Source organism: Mobula birostris, chromosome 7, assembly GCF_030028105.1.
Source record: "Mobula birostris isolate sMobBir1 chromosome 7, sMobBir1.hap1, whole genome shotgun sequence".
NCBI lineage: Eukaryota > Metazoa > Chordata > Chondrichthyes > Myliobatiformes > Myliobatidae > Mobula > Mobula birostris.
This window is the reverse complement of record NC_092376.1, coordinates 99,061,368-99,080,560: the sequence shown is the minus strand read 5'-3', so window position 1 is coordinate 99,080,560 and position 19,193 is coordinate 99,061,368. Positions and strand designations below refer to the sequence as shown.

Sequence of the window (19,193 nt, the reverse complement as noted above, 5' to 3'; positions counted from 1 at the left end):
CTCACCCCTACCACAAAACTGCATTTTTAAAAAGTTAATGCTGTCCTCTCCAATCAATACGCTGGCTGAGAGATTTTTTTTCATTTAATGATACATTTACTGGTAATTACTGACACCACAACATCCACAGCACTTCCTAATCCACCCTTATTTTGTGTGTGGGGCAGGCCCACTTTGAGCAGGGTTTGGTCTACAGCCAAGCTCCTGGGTCACATGCTAATTCCCAGCAGTAACACTGTTTCAGTCTGGCTGGACAGGTGGGTTTACACGAAGTGTTCAAGTAACTAAACTAGGCCTCTAAACCAGAAATAAAGCATTTAAACCAGGAACTAGCCACAAGGCTACTTCCAGGGCAAGTTGAGAGACACAAGGCTGGGGAGGCAATGACATTGCAGCTGGAGCGCAGTAACTGTGAAGTGGTGGGTCAGTGTGGAGAGCAATGAATGTGAAGACAGTGAATAATGAGTGTGGAGGTGGAGGGCAGTAACTGTGGAGGAGAGGAGACTGGCAGAGGTCAGATATTGAAAGTACAGGGCTGAGGGGAGAATAAAGCAAAGGTAGGTGGGGGAGAAACTGAAGGGGTCTGCATGGAGTGGGGAAAATGTAAAACCAATTGAACAAAAAGAGTGTAGAAACAAGAGAAATGAGAATTAAAATTGAAACTAAAGTAGGAAGTAACATTGAACAGAGGCAAAAGGTAAGGAATGGCAAGCATGCAGTGAACTTTGAAGCAAACTGGTCAGACTCTTGCACATCAGCTGTGCAAGTGATCACAGATCATTATAATTCCACAGTGAAGCATACTTGACAAAATGAGAAATGGCACTTTAAGAGGTTGTTGACACTTCTTAGCACTATAATAGAAAATCATTGTCTAGAAATCACTTCCACACTCGACTCCAACACATGCACCAGATAAAGATTGGACAACACCAAGTTGTTTCAGATTGTGTTTTTTTTTGCGAGTTTGAACTTCTGCTGCATCTGAGTGACTACATGACATTTTCAAAGAGCTGCAGGGATCTCATGATGTTTCCATCCTACAACAAAGCAGAGGCAGAAAAAGTGATAATTAAACTCTACAGAGAACGTAAATAGAAGGAGAGCAACGAGAGGAAGGACAAGGAAGAGTTTGTTGATTCTCAAGGGAGAGGGTGAGTGACCAGAACTTGTGCACTTTGGTACAAATAACATGGGTAGAGAAAGGAATGAAGTACTGCACGATGATTATGGGAAGAAAGGAGAGATTAAGAGAACAGAACCATCGGTTGTAATCTCTGGATTATTCCTAGTGCCACGTGCTAGTGAGGGATAATCAGCATCACTTTGTGAGGGGCAGGTCGTGCCTCATGAGTCATATGAGTCATACAGTCATAAAACAGTACAGCACAGAAACAGGCTCTTTGGCTTATCTAGTCCATGCTGAGCTATTATTCCGTCTAGTCCCATCGACCTGCACCTGATCCAGAGCCTCTCAGACTCCTCCCTTCCACTTATCCAAATTTCTCTTAAACTTTGAAATTGAACCTGGATCAACTACTTTCAATAGCAGCTCATTTCACAAGCTCACCACCATCTGAGTGAAAAAATTCCCCTGCATGTTCCCTTAAACATTTCACCTTTCACCCTTAACTAGAACTGAGCTATGCATATCTATACAAACATCCTCCTACAGATGCACAGCAGAGATCATCCTACAGCATGGCTTGGAAACTGCATTGCAGTGGATAGGAAGGCAAAAATGGTTTGTCAAAACTGCCCAAAAGATCAATGGCGCCTTTGAGGACATACAGTATACATAGAAAGGTGCTAAAAGAATGAAGAATCCCACCCACTATGCTTAAGGATTGTTTGTTCTACTCACATCAGGAAGACAGCTATGTAGTATCCATGCAATGTCTACAAAACTCAAAAACAGTTACTTACCCCAAGCAGCAAGTCTGATTAACAGCTGCATCCGCTAACCCACCCCTCCACTCCCTCCACCACTATTTGCTATTCTCTGTCAGAGTTAGCTTGTGCCCAGCATCGTTTTATGGATATACAATCAATCTCTGTATATAAGCTATCTTGTGTATTTATATTAATTGTGTTTTTTTAATTATCATGCTCAGTAACAATTAGTTCAGTCTCTTTTACTCTTATACTGGAAATAAGGTTAAATAACCTTGGATCTTGAATCATGAACCTAACACCTGATCTCTGGTTCTCTCTCACCCTACTTCAGTAGAAAAAGCCTGCTTCCATTTACCCTATCAATACCCCTGATAGTGTTGTCTACCTCAATCCAATCTCCCCTCGCCCTCGTTCTCCGAAACTCCTGGGAATTTACCCTATCAATATCCCTGAAAATGTTGTCTACCTCAATCCAATCTCCCCTCGCCCTCGTTCTCCTAAACTCCAGGGAATGAAGTCCAAATGTGCACAACCTTTCCCTACAGCCCAGGTCCGCAAGTCCCAGAAACATTCTTTTACATTTTCTCTGCACTCTTTCAAAGTCTGGTTGAGGTTTTTGAGGAGGTACAAAGTAAATTGATGAAGGTAGAGCAGTGGATGTGGTATATATCAATTTTAACATAGAACATGGAGAGTACAGCACAGAACAGGCCATTTAGCCACAATGTTGTGCCGAACCAGCTAAAAAGCAAATCAAAAACATCAAAACATTAATCCTTCCTACCTACACCACATCCATAATCCCTGCATCCTCTTTATACCTATGTGCCCATACAAATGTCTCTCAAAAGCCTCTAATGTACTGGCTTCTACCACCAGGCAGTGCATTCCAAATATCCACAACTCCCTGAGTACAAAACTTACCCTCATGTCCCCACTGAACCTACCCCCTCTCACTTTCAATGCATGCCATCTGGTATTAGACATTTCAATCCTGGGAAACAGATATTTTCTGTCCACTCTATCTACAACTCTCATAATCCTATAAACTTCTATCAGATCTCCCCTTGTCCTCCAACACTCCAGAGAAAACAACCCAAGTTTATCCAGCCTCTTGTGATAGTACATGCCCTCTAAACCAGGCAGCATCCTGGTGAACCTCCTCGGCAACCTCTTCAAAGCCTCACCATCCTTCCTATATGGGGCGACCAGAACTGTGTGCAATCCTCCAGATGTGGCCTGTAACATCCACTGCCTTGCCTTCATCTACTTTTCATGGTAACTTTCTCAAAAAACCCTTTTAGATGAGCTATCACATACGAAGCCATGCTGGCTATCCCAAATCAGTCCATGTACTCACATATCCCATCCCTTGGAATATCTTCCAGTAACTTTCCCACTGCTGATATCAGGCTCACCAGCCTGTAATTACCAGGTTTATGTTTACAGCCTTTCTTAAACAGTGGGACAACACTGGCTATCTTCTAATCCTCTGGTACCTCTCCTGTTGCTAAGGATGATTTAAATGTCTCTGCTAAGGCCCCTGCGCAGTTGACAAGGTCCCACATGGGAAGTTGGTCAAAAAGGTTATTTTTTTTAAGAAATAGGAGCAGGAGTAGGCCATCCGACCCATTGAGCCTGCCCCTCCATTTAATAAGATCATGGCTGATGTCTCCATAAACTCAGCTCCATCTACCTGCCTTTTCCCCATAACCCTTAATTCCCTTACTATGTAAAAACATATCTAACTGTTTCTTAAATATATTTGGTGAGGAAGCCTCAACTGCTTCCCTGGGCAGAGAATTCCACAGATTTACCACTCTCTGGGAAAAACAGTTTCTTCTCATCTTCGTCCTAAATCTTCTCCCCTAAATCTTGAGGCAATGTCCCCTAGTTCTTGTCTCACCTACCAATGGAAACAACTTTCCTACTTCTATTTGATCTATCCCTTTCAAAATTTTGTATATTTCTATAAGATCCCCTCTCACTTCTTCTGAACTCCAGAGAATATAGTCCCAGGTGACTCAATCTCTCCTCATAGTTTAATCCCTTTATCGCTGGAATCAACCTGGTGAACCTCCTCTGCACTGCCTCCAAAGCCAGTACATCCTTCCTCAAGTGTGGAGACCAGAACTGCACACAGTACTCCAGGTGCGGCCTCATCAGTACCTGTATAGCTGCAGCATGACCTCCCTGCTCTTGAATTCAATCCCTCTAGCAATGAAGGCCAACATTCCGTTCGCCTTCTTAATAACACGTTGTACCTGCAAGCCAACTTTTTGCGATTCATAAACAAGTACTCCCAAGTCCCTCTGTACAACAGCATGCTGCAATCTTTCACCATTTAAATAATAATCTGCTCTTCTATTATTCCTTCCAAAGTGGATGATCTCGCATTTACCAACATTGTATTCCATCTGCCAGACCTTGGCCCACTCATTTAACCTATCTATATCCCTCTACAGACTCTCCACATCCTCTGTACAATTTGCTGTTTCACTCAGTTTAGTGTCATCATCAAATTTTGCTACGCTACACTCAGTCCCCTCTTCCAAATCGTCAATGTAAATGGTCAACAGCTGCGGGCCCAGCACCGACCCCTGTGGCACCCCACTCACCACCAACCGGAGAGACACGCATTTATACCAACTCTCTGCCTTCTATTGGTTAACCAATCCACTATCCATGCCAATACACTTCCTTCAACTCCATGCATCGGTATTTTATTTATAAGTCTCTTGTGCAGCACCTTACCGAACACCTTCTGGAAATCCAAGTACTGTATACGACATCCACCTATTCCCCTCTATCCACTGCACTCATTATGTCCTCAAAGAGCTCCAGTAAGTTTGCCAAACCTGCCCTTTCTGAAATCATGCTGTGTCTGTCTAATGGAACAACCCCTTTCTAAATGTTTTGCTATTTCTTCCTTAACGACAGCTTCAAGCATTTTCCCGACTACAGACATTAAGCTAACTGGCCTATAGTTGCCTGTCTTTTGCCTACATCCTTTTTTAAAATGTGGCATGACATTTGCTATCTTCCAATCTGCTGGGACCTGACAAGAGTCTAGAGACTTTTGATAAATGATTACCAAAGCGTCTACTATAACCTCTGCCAATTCCTTCAGCACCCTGGGATGCATCCCATCAGGACCAGGGGACTTATCTACCTTCAAGCCCTTGAGTTTTTTCATCACTATCTTTTTAGTGACAGCGATTTTATCGAGGTTCTCACCTCCCATTTCGTCCATAACATCATTCTTTGGCATATTAGACGTGTCCTCCACCATGAAGACCAACACAAAACAGTCGTTCAATGCCTCAGCCATTTCCTTATCACCCAATGTCAATTTCCCCTTATCGTCTACCAAGGGACCTATGTTGACTTTAGCCATCCACTTCTGCTTGATATATTTATAAAAACTTTTGCTATCTGTTTTTATATTTTGTGCTAATTTACTTTCATACTCTATCTTCCCTTTCCTTATTTCTTGTTTAGTTGTTCTCTGTTGCTTTTTAACGTTTTCCCAATCCTCCAGTCTCCCACTGCTCTTTGCGACTTTGTACGCATGAGCTTTTAATTTGATACCATCTTTTATTTCCTTAGTTATCCAAGGCTGGCTCTCCCCACACTTACTGTCCTTACTTTTGTTGAGCACTGTGAAAAATCTCTTTGAAAGTATTCCACTGTTCCTCAACTGTCCTACCAAATAGCCTGTGCTCCCAATCCACATTAGCCAACTCCTCCCTCATCCTGTTGTAGTCTCCCTTGTTCAAGCATAATACACTAGTTTTAGATCTAACTATTTCATCTTCCATCTGAATGCAAAATTCAATCATACTATAATCACTCTTTCCAAGAGGATCCTTGACTACAAGATCGTTAATCTTACCTGTCTCATTGCACAGGACTGGATCTAAGATCGTATTTTCCCTTGTAGGTTCACTAACACGCTGCTCAATACATCACAGATGCATTCTATGAAGTCTTCCTCAAGACTTCCTTGACCAACCTGATTCACCCAATCTATGTGGAAGTTAAAATCCCCCATGACAATTGTCGTTCTGTTCTTACAACCCTCAGTTATTTCTTGGTTAAACGCCTCTGTCACTGCAATATTTTAATTAGATGGCCTACAGACAACTCCCACTAGCGATTTTTTCCCTTTACTATTCTTAATCTCTACCCAGATGGACTCAACATTCTGTTCTGTAGATCTTATATCGTCTCTCACAATCACCGTGATTTCATCCTTAATTAAGAGTGCCACCCCATCTCCTCTGCCTTCCTGCCTATCTTTCCATATTACCTGATACCCCTGGATATTTAATTCCCAGTCATCTCCACCTTGCAACTAGGCTTCTGTAATGGCCACTAAATCATATGCCTTAGTACTGATCTGTGCCACAAGTTCACTAACCTTGTTTCTAATACTATGGGCATTTAGATAAAGTGCCCTTATACTCATTGTCCTTTTAGAATCTAGTGACCTATGTGATTTTTGCTTTTTATGCACTCTACTCTTACTTTTTTCTTCACTAACTCTAGCTTTAGTCTCTGCATCACTTCCCTCTTCTTTTCTGTGTGGGTTCCCATCCCCCTGCCAGATTAGTTTAAAGCCTCCCCAACAGCACTAGCAAGCAATCTCCCGAGGGCATTGATTCCGGCCCTGCCCAGATGTAGACCGTCCGGACGGTACTCGTCCCACCTCCCCCAGAAGCGTTTCCAATGCCCCAAGAATCTGAATCCCTCCCTCCTGCACCACCGCTCAAACCACATATTCATTCTAGCTATCCTGCTATTCCAACTCTGGCTAGCATGTGGCACCGGTAATAATCCTTTGAGGTCTTATTTTTAATTATCTCCTAGCTCCCTGAATTCAGCTTGTAGGACCTCATCCTGCTCTCTTCCTGTATCGTTAGTACCTGCATGCACCACGACAGCTGGCTGCTCACCCTCCCCTTTCAGAATGCCCTGCAGCCTCTCCGAAACATCTCTGACCCTTGCACCCGGGAGGCAACACACCATACAGGAGTCCTGTTTGCAGCCACAGAAGCTCCCCTCTATCCCCCTTACCATGGAATCCCCTACCACAACAGCTCCGCCACTCTTTTTCTTGCCCTCGTGCGCAGCTGAGCCACCCACGATGCCATGATCCTGGCTACTGCTGCCTTCACCTGATGAGCCATCTCCCCCAACAGTCTCCAGAGCGGTATATCTGTTTTGGAGGGAGATGACCGCAGGAGACTCCTGTACTACCTTCCTGCTACTACTCTTCCTGTTGGTCACCCATTCCCTATCTTTCCTTAGATCCTTAAACTGCGGTGTGACCAACTCACTAAATGTGCTATCCACAATATTCTCAGCATCTTGGATGCTCCAAAGTGAGTCCATGTACAGCTCCAGTGCCGCTATGCGGTCTATCAGGAGCTGCAGCTGGACACACTTCCCGCACACATAGTCTTCAGGGACACTGTCAGCCTCCCTGAGTTCCCACATGTCACAGGAGGAGCATGGCTCACCTGCCATGACAGAGCAACAGATGTCAGTAGAAGAGGACCACGGGAGAAAAGGAAAAGTCCACTGGGGAGGTCGAAGACTGTTACCTGTGAGTCTCTGCGAATCAGATCTTCACCTTGACTCTTCTTTGCCGAAGCTCCATTTGAGCCAAAGTCCCTCACTCTGCTGCCCGCTCCGAATGCTACCCGTTGTATATGGCGGTCTTCTTTTGAAACTCTTCTCGCTCTCTACTGGCTGACATCACGCACCTGCACAGTCTTGCCTCTCTTAACCCCGAGTAGTAAAATGCCTTTGCTCCGAAAATCCTTTCAGACGTTCCACTCGCCGGCTTCTTGCTTCGAATCTAAAACCGCTGAAGAATCCTTGCCTTTTTAAACTCTTCCCACTCTCTACTGGCTGATATCATGCGCTTGCGCAATCTTGCCTCTCTTAACACCGAGTAGTAAAATACTTTCGCTCCAAAAATCCCTTCAGACGTTCCACTGCAGGCTTCTTGCTTCGAATCTAAAAATCTAAAAACTGTAAAACTGCAGCATTCAGGATGAGGTAATAAATTGGAGTAGACATTGACTTTGTGGGAGAAGCAAGTGGTAGTAGATAGTTGCCTCTCTGATTGGAGGCCTGTAACTAATGGAGTGCCGCAGGGATCGGGGCTGGGTCCATTGATGTTTGTCATCTGTATCAACGATCTGGATGACAATGTGGTTAACTGGATCAGCAACTTTGTGGATGACACCAAGATTGGGGGTGTAGTGGACGATGAGGAAGGTTTGCAGTGATCTGGATCAGCTGGGAAAATGGGCTGAAAAATAGCAGTTTCAGACAAGTGCAAGGTCTTGTACTCATGTAGGACTAACCAGGGTAGGACTTGCAGAGAGAACAGTTAGACACTGAGGTGTGTGGTAAATCAAAGGGACCTGGTAATACAGATCGATAATTTCTTGAAAGTGGTGTCACAAGTTGTGAAAAAAGCTTTAGGCACATGGCCTTCATAAATCAAAGTACCGAGTACAAGAGATGGAATGTTATGTTGATGTTGGTGAGGCCTAATTTGGAGTATTGTGTGCAGGTTTGGTCACCTACCTACAGGAAAGATGTAAATAAGGTGGAACAAATACAGAGAAAATTTACAAAAATGTTTCCTGGTCTGGAGGACCTGAGTTATACAGTAAGATTGAGTGGATTTTTCTTAGTTTGTAGAAGACTGAGAGGACATTTGATAGGGATATGCAAAATTATGAGAGGTATAGATACAGTAAATGCAAGCAGGTTTTTTCCACTGTGGTTGGGTGGGACAACAAATATAGGTCATGGGTTATGGGTGAAAGGTGAGCAACTGTACTTCATTAGGAGTTTGAAGAGATTTGGTATGTCAACAAATACACTCAAAAACTTCTATAGATGTACTGTGGAGATCATTCTGACAGACTGCATCACTGTCTGGTATGGGGAAGCTACTGCACAGGACCAGAAGAAGCTACAGAGGGTTGTAAATTTGGTTGACTCCATCTTGGGTATGACCCTACAAAGTACCCAGGATATCTTCAAGGAGCGATGTCTCAGAAAGGTAGCGTCCATTATTAAGGACCTCCATCACCCAGGCCATGCCCTTTTCTCACTGTTACCTTCAGGTAGCAAGTACAGGAGCCTGAAGGCACACACTCAGCGATTCAAGAACAGCTTCTTCCCCTCTGCCATCCGATTCCTAAATGGACATTGAACCCTTGAACGCTACCTCACTTTTTAAACATATATTATTTTTGGGGTTTTTTTGCATGCTTTTAAATCTATTCAATATACGTATACTGTAATTGATTGATTGATTTTTCTTCTTCTATATTATGCATTGAACCGCTGCTGCTAAGTTAAGAAATTTCATGACACATGCTGGTGATACTAAACCTGATTTTGATTCTGTTTATGGGGAACATGAGGGGAAACTTCTTCACTCAGAGGGCTGTGAGGTGTGGAATGAGCTGCCAGAAAAAGTTGTGTATACAAGCTCAATTTCAATGTTTAAGTGAAGTTTGGATGGTAGAAGTACCAGTGCAGATCGATGGGAGTAGGCAGTTTAAAAGGTTTCGGCATACATTAAATGGTCTGAGAGGCCTGTTTACTGTGCTGTACTTTTTCTGTGTCTAAGATTATCTAACTTGATATACTGCATGCATTCAAATACATATTGGTACCAACCACATAGGAAGAAAAATGGAGGAAGTCCTGAAAAAAGAATACAGGGAGTTGGAAAGGAAGCTGAGAAGAAGGACCTCAAGGTAGTAATCTTGGGATTGCTGGCTGTGCCACACGACAGTGAGGATAGGAATAGAATGAGGTGGCAGATAGATGCATGGCTGAAGAATTGGAGCAGGGCACAGGGATTCAGATTTCTGGATAATTGGGACTCTTCTGGGGCAGGTGGGACCTGTACAAAAAGGATGGGTTGCACTTGAATCCAAGGGGAACCTCATTAAGTTAAGGATTGCATAACAGCCAAGTAAAGGGCATACAGTAGCAAAAGTGAGTGGGAAGTTGGATGATTGGGAAGCTTTTTAAGTCAACAAAAGGCAGCTAAAAAAGCTAGAAGAGGGGAAAAGATGAAATCTGAAGGCAAACTAGCCAATAATATAAAGCAGGATACAAAAAGTTTTTTCAGTTATATAAAGAGTGGAAGGGGAGTTGAGAGTTGACATTGGACCACTGGAAAATGATGTTGGTGAGGTAGTAATGGGGGACAAAGAAATGGCAGATGAACTTAGTAGGTACCTTGCATTTGTTTTTACTGTAGAAGACACTAGCAGGGTGCCAGTGGTCTGTGAGTGTCAGGGAGCAGGAGTGAGTGCCATTGCTATTATAAAGGAAAAAGTGCAAGGCAAACTCAAAGGTCTTAAGATGGATAAATTACCTGGGTCAGCTGGACTACATCTCAGAGTCCTGAAAGAGGTTGCTAATTGGTCATGATCTTTGATTCTGCATGGTCCTGGAGGACTGGAAGATTGCAAAGGCCACTCCATTCTTTAAGAAGGGAGGAAGGCAAAAGAAAAGACATCATAGCCAGTTAACCTAACCTCAGTGGTTGCGAAAGTGTTGGAGTCCATTATTAAGGACAAGTTTTGGGGTACTTGGAGAATAATGATAAAATAAGTCAAAGTCAGCATAGTTTCTGTAAAGGGAAATCTTGCCATGAAAAATCTGTTAGAATTCTTCGGGAAACAACAAGCAGGGTGGACAAAGGCAAGGCGATGGATGTTATTTACTTGGACTTTCAGAAGGCATTTGATAAGGTGCCCCACATGAGGCTGCTTAACAAGATAAAATCCTATGGCTGGAATGGATAGAGGAATGGCTGACAGGCAGGAGGAAGGGAGTGGAAATAAAGGGGGCCTTTTCTGGTTGGCTGCCAGTGTCTAGTGATGTTCCTCAGGGGTCAGTACTGGGACCGCTATTTTTCAAATTGATTGTCAATGATTTGGATAATGGAATTGATGGCTTTGTGGCAAAGTTTGCGGATGATATGAAGATAGGTGGAGGGGTAGGTAGTGCCAAGGAAGCAGTATGTTTGCAACAGGATTTAGACAAATTGGAAGAATGGGCAAAAAGATGGCAGATGGAATACAGTGTTGGGAAATGTATGACAATGCATTTTGGTAAAAGGAACAATAGTACAGACTATTATCTAAATGGGGAGAAAATTGAAACATCAGAGGTGCAAAGGGCCTTGCCTTAGGAGCCCTCATGTAAAAGTCTCAGAAGGTTAATTCACAGGTTGAGTCTGTGGTAAAGAAGACAAATCCAATGTTGACATTTATCTCAAGGGGAATAGAATATAAAAACAAGGTGATGATGTTGAGGCTTTATAAGACACTAGTCAGGCCGTCCTTGGAGTATTGTCAGCAGTTTTGGGCCCCATACCTCAGAATGGATGAGTTGTCATTGGAGAGAGTCCAGTGCAAGTTCACAAGGATGAGTCTGAGAATGAAGGGCTTAACATATCAGCAGTGTTTAGCATTTTGGGCCTGTACTCACTGGAATTTAAAGAATGTGCGGGGAGCTCATTGAAACCTACTGAATATTGAATGGTAAACACGAGAAAATCTGCAGATGCTGGAAATTCAAGCAGCACACACAAAATGCTGATGGATCACAGCAGGCCAGGCAGCATCTACAGGAAGAGGTACAGTCGACGTTTTGGGTCACGACCCTTCGTCAGGACTATCGGAAAAAAGAGATAGTAAGAGATTTGAAAGGGAGAGTGGGAGGGGGAGACCCGAAATGATAGGAGAAGACAGGAGGGGGACGGATGGAGCCAAGAACTGGGAAGTAGATTGGCAAAAGGGATACAAGACTGGAGAAGGAGGAGTATCCATTCTGATATGTCAATCCATGGCCTCCTCTACTGTCAAGATGAAGCCACACTCAGGTTGGAGGAACAACACCTTATATTCCCTCTGGGTAGCCTCCAACCTGATGGCATGAAGGCCTTGGAAGAAAGAACGGGGGAGGTGAGCACCAGAGAAAGATGGAGAACAGGCAAGGAGTTATTGTGGGAGAGAAAGAGAGCGAGAGAGGGGGGGGGGAATAAATAATAAATTAGGGATGGGGTAAGAAGGGGAGGGGGGGCATTAAAGGAAGTCAGAGAAATCAATGTTCATGCCATCAGGTTGGAGGCTACCAAGGTGGAATATAAGGTGTTGTTCCTTCAACCTGAGTGTGGCTACATCTTGACAGTAGAGGAGGCTATGGATTGACATTTTGGAATGGGAATGGGACGTGGAATTAAAATGTTTGGCCACTGGGAGAACATATCGGAATGGGAATGGAAATGCTCCCGGTGTGGCCTTCTATATATTGGTGAGACCTGACGCAGTTTGGGAGACCACTTCGCTGAACAACTACGCTCTGTCCGCCAGAGGAAGCAGGATTTCCCAGTGGTCACACATTTTAATTCCACATCCCATTCTCATTCCGATATGTCAATCCATGGCCTCCTCTACTGTTAAGATGAAGCCACGCTCAGGTTGGAGGAACAACACCTTATATTCCGCCTGGGTAGCCTCCAACCTGATGGCATGAATATTGATTTCTCTAACTTCCGTTAATAACCCTCCTCCCCTTCTTACCCCACCCCCAATTTATTATTTATTTATTCCCCCCCCCCCTCTCTGTCTCTCTTTTCTTTCCCTCTTACAATAACTCCTTGCATATTTTCCATCTTCCTCTGGTGCTCTCCTCCCCCTTTCTTTCTTCCAAGGCCTTCCATCCCATGATACTCGCCCTTCTCCAGCCTTGCATCCTTTTTGCCAATCAACTTCCCAGCTCTTAGCTCCATCCCTCCCCCTCTTTCCTTCTTCTATCATTTCGGATCTCGCCCCCCCCCCCACTTTCAAATCTCCTACTACTTCAATTTTACCGTTCGTCCTGACGAAGGGTCATGACCCGAAATGTTGACTGTACTTCTTCCTATAGATGCTATAGATGCTGCCTGGCCTGCTGCGTTCCACCAGCATTTTGTGAATATTGAATGGACTAGTTAAGGTGGATGTACAGTGGCTGTTTCCTCTGGTGGAGGTATCCAGAGCTCGAAGGCACAGCCTCAAAATTGAGGGGCGGCCTTTTAGAACAGAAGGAAGGAGGAATTTTTTTAGCCAAAGTATAGTGAATCTGGGGAATGCTCTGCCACAGACTGGGGTGGAGACCAAGTCCGTGGGTATATTCAAAGTGGAACATGTTAGATTCCTGATTGGTTGGGGTATCAAGGGATACAGTAAGAGTGCCAGCATATAGGGTTGAATGGAATCCAGGATCAGCCATGATGAAATGGCAGAGTGGACTCGATGGGGTGAATGGCCTAATTCTGTTCCTATGTCTTATGGTCACGTATTCATGCTGTTCTTACCCTCACTGGTACATGGCGCAGGCAGCAATCCACAGATTATTACCCTTGAGGTCCTGTTTTAAGCTTTCAACATAGCTTTCTATATTTTCTCTTCAGGACCTCATCACTTTACCTACCTATATCGTAGGTGTCACTATGTACCATGACTTCTGGCTGCTCTTTACAATGCCGTGGACTCAGTCTGAGAAGGTCCTGACCCTGTCACTTGGAAGGCCACATACCATTTTGGTGTTTCTTTCACATGCCCCGCCTCTCCTCTCTGCTCCTGTCACCATAGCACTCCACTTTCTTCCTGTTCCTCTCTGAACCACAGAACTAGACTCAGTGCCCAAGACCTGGTTGTAACATAGAAACATAGAAAATAGGTGCAGGAGTAGGCCATTTGGCCCTTCGAGCCTGCACCGCCATTTATTATGATCATGGCAGATCATCCAACTCAGAACCCCGCCCCAGCCTTCCCTCCATACCCCCTGACCCCCGTAGCCACAAGGGCCATATCTAACTCCCTCTTAAATATAGCCAATGAACTGGCCTCAACTGTTTCCTGTGGCAGAGAATTCCACAGATTCACCACTCTCTGTGTGAAGAAATTTTTCCTAATCTCGGTCCTAAAAGGCTTCCCCTCTATCCTCAAACTGTGGCCCCTCGTTCTGGACTTCCCCAACATCGGGAACAATCTTCCTGCATCGAGCCTGTCCAATCCCTTTAGGATCTTATACGTTTCAATCAGATCCCCCCTCAATCTTCTAAATTCCAACGAGTACAAGCCCAGTTCATCCAGTCTTTCTTCATATGAAAGTCCTGCCATCCCAGGAATCAATCTGGTGAACCTTCTTTGTACTCCCTCTATGGCAAGGATGTCTTTCCTCAGATTAGGGGACCAAAACTGCACACAATACTCCAGGTGTGGTCTCACCAAGGCCTTGTACAACTGCAGTAGTACCTCCCTGCTCCTGTACTCGAATCCTCTCACTATAAATGCCAGCATACCATTCGCCTTTTTCACCGCCTGCTGTACCTGCATGCCCACTTTCAATGACTGGTGTATAATGACACCCAGGTCTCGTTGCACCTCCCCTTTTCCTAATCGGCCACCATTCAGATAATAATCTGTTTTCCTATTTTTGCCACCAAAGTGGATAACTTCACATTTATCCACATTAAATTGCATCTGCCATGAATTTGCCCACTCACCCAACCTATCCAAGTCACCCTGCATCCTCTTAGCATCCTCCTCACAGCTAACACTGCCACCCAGCTTCGTGTCATCTGCAAACTTGGAGATGCTGCATTTAATTCCCTCATCCAAGTCATTAATATATATTGTAAACAACTGGGGTCCCAGCACTGAGCCTTGCGGTACCCCACTAGTCACCGCCTGTCATTCTGAAAAGGTCCCGTTTATTCCCACTCTTTGCTTCCTGTCTGCTAACCAACTCTCCACCCACACCAATACCTTACCCCCAATACCGTGTGCTTTAAGTTTGCACACTAATCTCCTGTGTCGGACCTTGTCAAAAGCCTTCTGAAAATCCAAATATACCACATCCACTGGTTCTCCCCTATCCACTCTACTAGTTACATCCTCAAAAAATTCTATGAGATTCGTCAGACATGATTTTCCTTTCACAAATCCATGCTGACTTTGTCCGATCATTTCACCGCTTTCCAAATGTGCTGTTATCACATCCTTGATAACTGACTCCAGCAGTTTCCCCACCACCGACGTTAGGCTAACCGGTCTATAATTCCCCGGTTTCTCTCTCCCTCCTTTTTTAAAAAGTGGAGTTACATTAGCCACCCTCCAATCCTCAGGAACTAGTCCAGAACTAACGAGTTTTGAAAAATTATCACTAATGCATCCACTATTTCTTGGGCTACTTCCTTAAGCACTCTGGGATGCAGACCATCTGGCCCTGGGGATTCATCTGCCTTCAATCCCTTCAATTTACCTAACACCACTTCCATACTAACATGTATTTCGCTCAGTTCCTCCATCTGACTGGACCCTCTGTCCCCTACTATTTCTGGAAGATTATTTATGTCCTCCTTAGTGAAGACAGAACCAAAGTAATTATTCAATTGGTCTGCCATGTCCTTGCTCCCCATAATCAATTCACCTATTTCTGTCTGCAGGGGACCTACATTTGTCTTTACCAGTCTTTTCCTTTTTACATATCTATAAAAGCTTTTACAGTCTGTTTTTATGTTGCCTGCCAGTTTTCTCTCATAATCTTTTTTCCCCTTCCTAATTAAGCCCTTTGTCCTCCTCTGCTGAAATCTGAATTTCTCCCAGTCCTCAGGTGAGCCACTTTCTCTGGCTAATTTGTATGCTTCTTCTTTGGAATTGATACTATCCCTAATTTCTCTTGTCAGTCATGGGTGCACTACCTTCCTTGATTTATTCTTTTGCCAAACTGGGATGAACAATTGTTGTAGTTCATCCATGCAACCTTTAAATGCTTGCCATTGCATATCCACCGTCAATCCTTTAAGTGTCATTTGCCAGTCTATCTTAGCTAATTCACGTCTCATACCTTCAAGTTACCCCTCTTTAAGTTCAGAACCTTTGTTTCTGAATTAACTATGTCACTCTCCATCTTAATGAAGAATTCCACCATATTATGGTCACTCTTACCCAAGGGGCCTCTCACGACAAGATCGCTAATTAACCCTTCCTCATTGCTCAAGACCCAGTCCAGAATAGCCTGCTCTCTTGTTGGTTCCTCGGCATGTTGGTTCAAAAAACCATCCCGCATACATTCCAAGAAATCCTCTTCCTCAGCACCTTTACCAATTTGGTTCACCCAATCTACATGTAGATTGAAGTCACCCATTATAACTGCTGTTCCTTTATTGCACACATTTCTAATTTCCTGTTTAATACCATCTCCGACCTCACTACTACTGTTAGGTAGCCTGTACACAACTCCCACCAGCGTCTTCTGCCCCTTAGTGTTACGCAGCTCTACCCATATCGATTCCACATCTTGTGTCCTTCCTTTCTATTGTGTTCATCTCTTCTTTAACCAGCAACGCCACCCCACCTCCCCTTCCTTCATGTCTATCCCTCCTGAATATTGAATATCCCTGAACGTTGAGCTCCCATCCCTGGTCAGCCTGGAGCCATGTCTCTGTGATCCCAACTATATCATAATCATTAATAACAATCTGCACTTTCAATTCATCCACCTTATTACGAATGCTCCTTGCATTGACACACAAAGCCTTCAGGCACTCTTTTACAACTCTCTTGTTGGAGATATCCACTTGTAGGATGTCCCCCCCAACAGTATCTAAAGTATTATACATGTACTTATTATTGAGACAGGGTCTGCACTGTCTACCTTGTCCCTTTCCCTCTCCTAACAGTCACACAGCTACATGCCTGCTGGAGCTTGGGGATGACTACCTCTCTGTAGTTCCAATCTCTCACCTCCACATTCTCCCACATGAATTGAATTGACTTTATTTCCTACATACATGAGGAGTAAAAATCTTTACATTATGTCTCCGTCTAAATGTGCAATGTACAATTTATAGTAATTTATAATAGATATTATGTACAACAGGATAGTCAATTTAACATAGAAATACAGTTGCATCAGCATGAATTAAGCAGTCTGACGGTCTGGTGGGAGAAGCTGTCCCGGAGCCTGTTGGTCTGGCTTTTATGCTGCGGTACCACTTCCCAGATGGTAGCAGCTGGAACAGTTTGTGACTGGGGTGACTTGGGTCCCCAGTGATCCTTCAGGCCTTTTTTACACACCTATCTTTGTAAGTGTCCTGAAGATGGGATGCACTCCAGGTTACTACGGGAAGTGAGGGAAGAGATTGTTGCACCTTTGGCAATGATTTTGGCATCGTTACTAGCCACTGGAGTAGTCCCAGATGATTGAGTGGCAAATGTTATTCCTTTCTTCAAGAAAGAGAGTACAGTTAACCCAGATGATTATAGACCAGTCAGCCTTTCTTCAGTGGTGGGAAAATTATTGGAGAGGATTCTTAGAGACAGAATTTATGAGTATATGGAGGTGTACCATCTGATTTAGGATCAGCATGACTTTTTGAAAGGCAGGTTATGCCTTATGAGCACGATTAATTTCTTTGAATAACACACATGAAGAGCTGGAGAAGCACAGCAGGTGAGACAGCATCTACCGAGAGGTATAAAGAGTTGATGCTTCAGGCCAAGACCCTTCATCAGGACTGGAAAGGAAAGCGGGTAGAAGCCAGAAGGTATGGGAAAGGGGAAGGGATACAAACTGAGAGGTGATAGGTGAAGGCAGGTGAGTGGGAAGGTAGCTGGGTAGGGGAGCTGGGAGGTGATAGGTGGTAAAGGTAAAGGGCTAAAGAAGAAGTAATCTGATTGGAGAGAAGAGTGAAACATGGAAGAAATGGAAGGAGGAGGGACACCAGAGTGAGGTGATTGTCAGGTGAGGAGATGCGAAAGGGTTATAAAGAAGTCAGAATGGGAAATGGAAAAGGGGAGAATAAGGAGGAAGGAAAAATACCTGGAGAAATCAATGTTATTGCCATCAGCTTGGAGGCTGCCAAATAAAATATGAGCTGTTGCTCCTCCAACCTGAGAGTGGCTTCACTGTGGCAGTAGTAGAGGTCATGGATTGACACGTCATAATGGGACTGGAGAGTGGAATTAAATTTTTTGGCCACTGGGAAAAGCTGCTTGTGCAGACGGAGCGAAGATGCTCAACAAAGCGGTCCCAATCTATGTCAGGTCTCACTGATGTAGAGGAGGCCTCAACGGTAGCACTGGATACAGCAGTTAACCCAGAAAGACTTTCAGGTAAAGAGAAGCCTCACTTAGGAGAACTGTTTGAGGCCTGAATGATTGTGAGGGAGGAGGTGAATGGGCAGGTGCAGTATTTGTTCTGCTTCGGGAGGGTTGAATGGACACGAGAATCGTGGAGAAAACAATCCCTGCAGAAAGAGGAGAGTGGGAGGGGGAGAAGATAAAGATTTTTTGGTGGTTGGAAGTTGCAGAGAATGATGTGTTAAAGTGGCAGGAAGACAGATGAGGGCAGATGTTTCGGAAATGGAAGAGATGCGAGTGAGGGAAGTATCAATGGTAGAGGAAGGGAAACCATGTTCTTTGAAGGAGGACAACATCTCAGGTGCTAACAAAAGGAAAGTCTCATCCTGAGAACAGATGTAACAGAGACAGAGGAAGGGGAATGGCATTTATACATGTGACAGGTGGGAATTGATATAGTCGAGATAGCTGTAAGTGTCAGTATGTTAAGGAATTTATTGAGGATGTATTGGTAGAGCTGGAGCAATGGATGTGCTGTACATCAATTTTAGTAAGGCATTTGATAAGGTTCCTCAAAGTAGGCTCATCCAGAAAGTCAGCAGGCATCGGATTCAGGGAAACCTGGCTGTGTGGTACAGAATTGGCTTGCACAAAAAAGGCAGAGGATGGTAGATGGAGAATATTCTGCCTGGAAGTTGGTGACCACGGTGTTTTATAGATACCTGTTCTGGGACCTCTGCTCTTTGCCGTTTTCATAAGTGAGTTGGACAGAAAGTGAAGGGTGCATTGGTAAGTTTGCAGTGGGCCAGTGACAAGATGCAAAGCTGGGCTGAGAAGTGGCAAATGGAGTTCAATCTGGAACAGTGTGAAGTGATTCGTTTTGGAAGGTCAAATTTGAAGGGAGAATATGGGGTTAATGGCTGGATTATTGGCTGCGTGGAGGAATAGAGGGATCTTGGGGTCCAGTTCCATAGATCCCTCAGAGTGGCTGCATGCTGATAGGGTTGTTGAGAAGGTGAATGGTGAGTTGGCCTTCATTAGTTGGGAGATTGAGCTCAAAAGTCGTGAGACAATGTTGCAGCACTATACAACTCAGGTTAGACCACG

At 44.2% G+C, this 19,193-nt stretch overlaps 1 protein-coding gene across 1 annotated transcript in view; it reads right to left on the bottom strand.

Annotated features, from left to right (window-relative positions):
* Nucleotides 1-965: 965 nt before the first annotated feature.
* The window catches only part of LOC140200776 (A-type potassium channel modulatory protein KCNIP1-like), a 206,914-nt gene continuing 188,686 nt past the window's right edge, over nt 966-19,193 (bottom strand). Inside the window, exon 8 of the mRNA XM_072264376.1 lies at nt 966-1,040. Within this exon, the coding sequence (XP_072120477.1) occupies nt 993-1,040 (48 nt within the window). The 3' untranslated portion in view covers nt 966-992. The remainder of the gene's footprint in view (nt 1,041-19,193) is intronic.